An 8,917-nucleotide genomic window follows, 5' to 3' on the forward strand; every position below is an offset into this window, starting at 1 on the left:
AAGAACTTCATTTGGAGAACTAAAAAGATGATTTTCTCAATATATAATTTTTTTGCACCCTCGCATTCCAGATTTTCAAATAGCTGTATCTCGGCCTAATTTTTAGATCCTAACAAACTATACATCAATGGTAAGCTTATTTATTCAGCCTTTAAATCATATATAAATCTCAAATTTGAAAAATGGACACTAATATTTCTAATTTTATGATTGATTATGGCAGCATATTGAGTGGTACCTGAGCTCTGACTAGTTTGTGTTAGAACAGCATGCCATCCAGACAAAATCAAAACCACCAGTACTTGAAATAAAAAATGTGTAATAGAGTGAATACAGCAGGTTAATGTCAGTGCCCCCATCATCCACTGGTATGCTCTTTTTCATCCTGTTGAAACTGCCTCTGGTGGTTCAAAGAATTCCCGCTTTCACAGTCCTTTTGATGAATGGTTGAGGCTGAGGCTACCAAATCAACAAACAGTGTCCATACATTATACACAGGAGAAAATAAAATAATAAAACATTACACATACACAGAAATAATAAATCCCCCCTTCCCCCAGACAAAACTAGATTAAACTGTAAAATTAAACCGTATTGTGACATTCTTTAAAAAGAACAACTGAACAAAATGTTGGCTAACAAAACCAACAACAACAACAACATCATACTCATTTGAAATGGGCACAACATTTACAGACAACACCATGATGATTTATAAAATGGTAAATTCTGGCATAATCAAATAATGATGTGTGCATGTGTATCAAGTCCAGGTAGTCTCTTGTCTGTCAACAAGCTTGCCTTGTGACAGTTCCTCTATGCCATCGTTACGAAACCCCCTTTTTGGTTCTTCTTCTTTGGTGACTTTTTTTTTTTTTTTAAGTATTCAGTTCTTTAAGAAAAAAAATTACTGACCCAAACTTCTTTGAAGAGTGGTGTAAAATGGGCTTTTGCATTTTTGAGCATTAGGAATAGATAAAAGTGATATAAAATAAAAACATTACAATTTACACTTTAAAAATCCACAGAAAACACTGTATAATATATGGCCTTTTCAGTATACTAACACACTATTCTGATCTCACATGCTATTGGACGGATTATATGCAATAACCTGATGATTACCAGGAAATTGTTACAGTAACATAAACAATATGGCTTTTCACACTTTAAATAGTTAATTATGCAGCGTCACAGTATACTTTGAGCATGCAAAATCTAAATGGATAAATGCATAATTCAGAGAATTGAATTGTATGAATTGTAAACAGGGCTGCTAGGTCATCGCAACAAAACCGGCCCAAAAACCCACAGAGGACTTGGCAACCCTGCTTGGAAGAGCTCAGAGAAGAAAGAAGGCCACATATTGTCAATTTCAGAATTACGTTAATTACGACATGACTGAAGGCAGCTATAAGGGAGGAGTAAATGCTCTCTGTCACTGTTTGACAGGTGAGGCACGTGATTGGATATCTGTTGCTAATTCAAACTTGCTTCTGAATTAGCTACGTGTGTGAAATGATTAAATGCATGGTGAAAAGTTCTCTTTTTTTCATGGCCAGGATTTCTAAACTGCCTTTAATGTCTGGTTCTGGCATTGTTTTTATACTTGTTAAAGAAGTAATGACATAAAGTAGTTTGACCAATGGCTTCAGGCATTATGCATAATCGACCGATCGTGGCATCTAAGAAGATGGGATCTACAGAAAACGGCAATGCAACACAAATGGAACACATTTTAGCCAGTTTAGAAATCCTGGCCAGGATCTTCCCATGTCATTATATGAAATACAGATATTTGTAAAAATCCAGATTTTTTACTATAATAATGAATGTTATTTGTGAGTCTTTATTCTTGATTTCTTGTTGAAGCTGTTTCTGAAGCTCTGTCCTGCCATGAAGTAGAGGATGGGGTCAATGCAGCTGTTGAGACTGGCCAGAGGTCGCGTGACCTTGTAGATATTATTGGAGAGACGTATTATGCTGCAGTCGTGTTTGTCAAGGTAACGTAATGTGTAGTATATACTGCGGTTCACATGGAAAGGCAAGAAGCACACCATGAAAGCCAAGAGCACAATAACAATCATCTTCACCGACTTCTGTTTGGAACACTGTGACATTGGTTCTCTGAGATCTCCGGGATCAAGAAGTTTCTTCACCATCAGGCCACTGCAGACCAGCACCACCCCAAACGGTAGGACAAAAAGCAGAAACATCACCACCGTGCTGTAGACCAGAAAGTCATTGAAGAGCTCCTTGATGGTGGTGTCATGACAGACCAGATCATTATCATTTTGTCTCACCCGGGAGAAATAAAGAAGTGGTGCCTGTAAGATGAGAATGATCAGCCATATTCCCACAGAAATCATACGAGCACGCCGGCGGTTCATCCAGTACAAAGAGCGCATCGGGTGGCAGATGCCTAGAAACCGGTGCAGACTGATGCAGCTGAGGAAGAGGATGCTTCCATAGAGGTTTGTGTAGAAGAGAAAGCGAATCAGCTTACACATCAGCTCACCGAACGGCCAGTCGTTCTTATCAGCGTAATAGTAGATGAGGAACGGCAGGGTGAGGATGTAAAGCGTGTCGCAGACGTTGAGGTTGATCATGTAGATGGTGCTGGGCTTCCAGTGTTTGGTGCGAAACAGGATGATGTACATAGCCGTGATGTTCAACCCCAGACCGAACACAAACACCAAAGTGTAACTCACCGGGAGGAGAATGTACTTGAATTGTTCTTTTAAAGTACAACGGTAGACTTGACTATCATTAGTTCCAGTCTCCAGTATTCCAGTACTGTTAAACATTGCCATTCTGATCCAGATCTGTCAGAAAATAAGACAATTAAATCATATCAATACATCATGTCAACATCAGTATATTAATTTACAAAGCGATATTGATACACATTTCAATATGCACGTAAATACAGATTAAAAGTAATATCAGATAATATTCTGAATATATTCTGTTAATACAAACCCGATTCCAAGTTGGGACACTGTACAAATTGTGAGTAAAAAAAGTAATGGAATAATTTACAAATCTCATCAATTTATATTTTATTCACAATAGAATATAGATAACATATCAAATGTTGAAAGTGAGACGTGTTTAAATGTCATGCCAAATATTGGCTCATTTTGGATTTCATGAGAGCCACACATTTCAAAAAATTTGGGACAGGTAGCAATAATGTTACATTCTGTTTCCTTATTTGGTCATTTTCCTGTTCTTGTTTGGTTAATTGATTAATCCTCACCTGTCTTCATTCATCTGATTTCTCCCCTCGTGCTTAAATAGCCTGTCTTTTGAGTTCCTCCTTGCTCGTGATTGAATTAGTAAATTGATGTATGATGTTGTATCTAAATGTAATAATTTATAGGTTTGTTGGATGTGCCCTTATTCTCCCGCGATCATTAAAAGTACCCTTTAGTATATCTACTCATTTGTGTGCCTTCATTCAGCAGTCCAACTCCTGTGCCTGGAGCAACTAGACCGTTCGCTGGAAGACCACACTAGGGACTTTCTCGATCTGGCCAGCCGCCATCCCGCTGCACGGAGCTAGAGCCCACTGAGCCTGAGCCTATCATTGTCAGGGAGCAAGGACTCGAGAACGCAACTGACCAGGTGTGTGAGCCGGCAACACCGTGCGTCGTGGGATTACTAGACCTGTCAGTTCCTCTGTTCCATTTCCGGTGGTTCCATCCAGCCCTGAATCTCCTGTTTCTCCGCTGGTTCCGTCCAGCCCTGAATCTCCCGTTTCTCCGCTGGTTCCGCACAGCCCTAAATCTCCTGTTTCTCTGCTGGCTCTATCCAGCCCTGTTCCTCCTGTGTCTCCTCCCGGCCTCCCTCTCTCATCTCCTCCTAGACCAGCCTGTTCCTCAACCTCATCTCTGTTGGTGCCAGTCAGTCCCACAGCTCACTCTCAGTCACCACCATCTGGGCGCGATGGTTTGCCGCGGGACTTCCAGTCTCCAGCTCTGCCTTGGCGTGTGGATTCCCTGTCTTGGCGTGTGGACTCCACCTCGGCCCTTCGACCCTGTGGCTCCGCCTTGGCACCCCACTCCCTTGTCTCCACCGTGGCCCGTCATCCCACCGGGCTCCCTCGTCCCTCCGGATCCACCTTGGTCATTCGTCGACCATCCTCCGTCTTGGGACTCCACTCCTATGGCTTCGCCTCGTCATTCCATCCCTCCGGCTCTGTCAGGCTCCTCCTTCCCTCTGGCTCCACCTCTGTCCTCCGTCGCTCCGACTCTGCAGCGGGCTTCTAGAGCCCCGCCTCTGCCTCGGCTGCTGGTGCCTTCAGCGCTGCCTTGGACCTCCGGAACCTCTGCGTCACCCTGGCTCTGCGGCTGCTCTGCTCCATCTTGGGCTCCTCACCCACCGGTGCTGTCTCCGTCTGTATGCCCCCTGGGTTGTCGTCCTGGCTGGTCTCTGGAACACCACCTGGCTCTTTCTGCTCCGGGCTCCTCTCTGGCTCCTCCCTCCTACTCCATCCGGGGTCCTCTCCATTGCCTGCCCCTTGCCTGCCCCACGTCCGCTTCCAGAACCCCCACCCTCCCTCCGCTGGTATTCCTCATTCGGTGCGAGGACGCCCCGTTCTGGGAGGGGGAGAACTGTTACATTCATTGACTTTCTGTTTCCTTTTTTTTGTCATTTTCCTTTTCTTGTTTGGTTAATTGATTAATCCCCACCTTTCTCCATTCATCTGATTTCTTCCCTTGTGCTTAAATACCCTGTCTTTTGAGTTCCTCCTTGTCCGTGATTGAGTTAGTAAGTTGATGTATGATGTTGTATCTTAATGTAATATTGTATAGTTTTGTTGGATGTGCCCTTATTCTCCCGCAATCATTAAAAGTACCCTTTAGTATATCTTCTCCTTCGTGCGCCTTCATTCACACACCAGCAGCCGTAACAAATAAGAGGCCGGAAAAGTTATATGTACATATAAGGAACAGCTGCAGGACCAATTTACAACTTATTAGGTCAACTGGCAACATGATTGGGTATAAAAAGAGACACTCAGAGTGGCAGTGTCTCTCAGAAGTCAAGATGGGCAGAGGATCACCAGTTTCCCCAATGCTGCGGCAAAAAATAGTACAGCAATATCAGAAAGGAGTTTCCCAGAGAAAAATTGCAAAGAGTTTGAAGTTATCATCATCTATATTGCATAATATCATCCAAAGATTCAGAGAATCTGGAACAATCTCTGTGTGTAAGGGTCAAGGTCAGAAAACCATACTGGATGCCCTTGATCTTCTGGCCCTTAGACGGCACTGCATCACATTCAGGAATGCCACTGTAATGGAAATCACAACATGGGCTCAGGAATACTTCCATAAACCATTGTCGGTGAACACTATCCATCGTGCCATTTGCCGTTGCTGGCTAAAACTCTACTTCTTTAGGTCAAAAAAGAAGCCGTATACAAACTATCAGTGCTCAGTTCAGAAGCCTGCATCTCTGATGGTATGGGGGTTGTATGAGTGTGTTTGGCATGGGCAGCTTACACATCTTGAAAGGCACCATCAATGCTGAAAGGTATATCCAAGTTCTAGAACAACATATGCTCCCATTCAGACGTCGCCTCTTTCAGGGAAAACCTTGCATTTTCCAACATGACAATGCCAGACCACATACTGTATCAATTACAACATCATTGCTGTGTAGAAGAAGGATCAGAGTACTGAAATGGCCAGCCTGCAGTCCAGATCTTTCACCCATAGAAAACATTTGGCGCACCATAAAGAGGAAGATGTGGCAAAGAAGACCCAAGATAATTGAGCAACTAGCCTGTATCAGACAAGTTTAGGAATAGGAATGTTGTCCCATTTTTGAGCAAATAGTCTCCTCAGTTCCCAGACGTTTGCAGACTGTTATAAAAAGAAGAGGGGATGCCACTCAGTGGTAAACATGGCCTTGTCCCAACTTTTTTGAGATGTGATGATGCCATGAAATTTAAAATCAACTTAATTTACGCTTAAAATTATACATTTTCTCAGTTTAAACATTTGATATGTCATCTATGTTGCATTCTGAATAAAATATAGAAATGTGAAACTTCCACATCATTGCATTCTGTTTTTATTCACAATTTGTACATTGTCCCAACTTTTTTTGAATCGGGTTTGTAGATCAATATAAGCAGTAAAATGATGCTGTTTTATGTTAGAAAGAGGAAATCATGACTAAGCTGCCAGAAAATAAAAAGCTTTTTTTCAGTCGAGAATTGGTTAGGAAAATACATCAGGATGAATGCCTCTCAAGATCTCTCAAGACCATGTCCATGTCAAATTTAGTATTCCATCACTTGCTAACCAATGGATCCTCTGCAGTGAAAGAGTGCTGTGAGACTGATAACAATTTTTTGGTTTTTAAACGGTACTTGATCTGTGCATATTTCTCTCCTGATTCAAACTCATCTACATCTTGAATGGCCCGAGGGTGAGTACATTTTCAGTAAATTTTCATTTTTGGCTGAACTATTCCTTTAAATGAGTAAGCAAGCAAATAAAAATATAAATATATTGATAATCTGTTTATGTAAAACCATTTAAGCATTCATTGCTTCCCAAGCCAGGTCTTGCATAGTACAACATATCTTGGTGTAGCTTGAATAAATATATTTCACGTTGCAATAGGTTAATGTAACAAGTGCACATCATGGTGTCTGTCTGGGTACCTACGGTAAACATACACCACACATGTATTTCTTTAAGAGATGGTAAATATCGACAAACTGCACACACCCATATTGATACTGTCATGCATATGACAGCCTACAAATATTCCTGGAATATTGTTTGTAACAGAGCACTGAAGTAATTTTAAACTGTTTCTTCCAAACTCATGGCACGAACAAATGTACAAAGTTTAAATAGATTTTTCTGCTCCTCACACAGTTTAACAGCACTCTCATTTATGCCTGAAAACAGCACATCTTATCGATCAATGAAGCAAATCATCAACAAAGTGTGTTTAAATCTCCCGAGAATTTCCTAAGAAATTCATTGGATTATATTTCAATAACGACTAATTTTACAGTTTTTGCTTTCTATTTTGTATAATTCAATACAACAAATTTTTTTTTATATAAATTATATTATCAAATGGTGATAAAACCAAAACTAATCATGTTCACTAGCATAACTTGATAATAATTTAGGAAACCTAAAGCATAAATCTGACTGGAGCCTTCCGGACCCTGCATACAGTATTAGTTTATAATTCCACAAATACCTTTTAAAGTATAAGTTTTGGAACTTTACAGTTTAGACTTTTGTCTAATGTAACTGTGTTTTAAGGATGAATCGATGGTGTAGACTAGAGCATTCATTATTTAGATGTCACTTAGAGACGTCTTCTAAATGAATAAACTTAGAAAATATATATCCCACAAACTGACACGTCTTTATAGTTTTATCTATGTCCAGATTTATAAAAAAAAAAAAGTAATCACAGTGAAGTCCAATAATCATTGCACATTTTTGTAAGTTACACATTCTGATAAATATGATTGTGGACATGCCAAAAAAAAAAAATTGTAAGTCACGTACTCACATGTGTTTTCGGCAGTTTATTTTCAGGAATGTCCCCTTGTGCTCTTCATACCCGCACAGTCCTGATCTTCCTCTGCCTGATCATGCTGCATTTCTTCATGGTGGGCGGGACTACTCATGTCAACACGCCTCAAGCCTGCTCTCATTGGTCAATGGCCTGTCAATCACTTGGCACACTCTCAGAAATAAAGGTACAAAAGCTGTCACTAGGGGCTGTACCTTTTCAAAAGGTACACTTTTGTAACTACTGGGTCCTAATATGTACAGTACAGTTTATGTACTAATATGTACCTTTAAGGTACCAAAATGGACCCTTAAGGTACAAATGTACCTTTTGTAATGTTTTAATTTTGACATCACCTTGAAGCAGCTAAAGATTGGTTTTAAACATTACTTGTTTTCATGACTCGGAGACTTATGACTCGACTCTTTCTTTTAAAATACAATAACTTTACACAGTGCACTTTAAGATGTAAAACTTTGCAGGATGTTTTCATTCATTTAGAGCTGTGTTACACGCTGCATGAAAGGTGATTTTCAACAATCAATAACAGGGGCACTTCTGCTCCAATCTAAGTAGCAAATTCATTTAAACTTCACCCTTATACAGCTACATCAACATCTTTAAAACGTGCTTGTTTAACATGTTATACAATACTGCAATTGTATGTTCAGACTTGACAGCAATTCACCTGAAAGAAAAAAACTCACCATGGAAGACATATTTTGGTTATTGTGAACAGTATATGAGGTATTTATTGATTTTCTTGGTTTTTAAACAACATGATGTACAGTGTTCTTGATATTTAAATATTTCAGACACTTCTTTTACATTTATTCGTCAATAGCTAAATAATGGATTGATTTTTTTTTTAATTGTTTTAAGCACAAACATAATTTGTTAGATTTGTTTAAAACAAGAAAATTACAAGTCACTCATATGTTAATTTTCTTAAACTATAAACAGGTCTTGCCCTACACAACCTGTATTTGACTGTATTTGAGTTCTGATTGACTTTGTGCAATCTAAATCCCAATTCTTTTGCAAAAACAATATATTTTTTTTTTTACTTTGCATGAAAACAAAATTTGATAACGATAACAAATATTAGTTTTTTCTTCTCATTTAAATTTTTTCAGATATCACTACAATGAATATAAAACTATAGATCATATTCTGCATTTTGGGTTAAAAAACTAAACAATTAGACACCAAATTAAATGTCATTTATGCTTAACCTCTCCTTTACCATTAAATATAATTGTTGATGAATCTACTGACATTCCCTGATGGACTTAATTTCTTATTTTAATACTATTTATATAGAATCAAAGTATTAATATTATGAATTAAC

The 8,917-nt window shown here is 39.3% G+C and overlaps 1 protein-coding gene across 2 annotated transcripts; it reads right to left on the reverse strand.

Moving 5' to 3' along the window:
- LOC113076894 (P2Y purinoceptor 2-like) lies at nucleotides 1-8,917 on the reverse strand. Of its 2 annotated transcripts, none has more exons than XM_026249507.1 (2): nucleotides 7,564-8,917; nucleotides 1-2,825 (listed from the first exon to the last, which is right to left on the reverse strand). In XM_026249507.1, the coding sequence occupies exon 2, from the start codon at nucleotides 2,811-2,813 to the stop codon at nucleotides 1,836-1,838; it is 978 nt and encodes a 325-aa protein (XP_026105292.1). In that variant the 5' UTR covers nucleotides 2,814-2,825; nucleotides 7,564-8,917; the 3' UTR covers nucleotides 1-1,835. The 2 variants fall into 2 exon arrangements, with proteins under 2 accessions (XP_026105292.1, XP_026105293.1); XM_026249508.1 differs by having other exon boundaries at nucleotides 7,560-8,917.

Source organism: Carassius auratus, unplaced genomic scaffold (genome assembly GCF_003368295.1).
Source record: "Carassius auratus strain Wakin unplaced genomic scaffold, ASM336829v1 scaf_tig00021399, whole genome shotgun sequence".
Classification (NCBI taxonomy): Eukaryota; Metazoa; Chordata; class Actinopteri; order Cypriniformes; family Cyprinidae; genus Carassius; species Carassius auratus.

Excerpts from the sequence above, each read along its gene's own strand:
- LOC113076894 (XM_026249507.1), bottom strand. The coding sequence starts at position 2,813 with ATGGCAATGTTTAACAGTACTGGAATACTGGAGACTGGAACTAATGAT.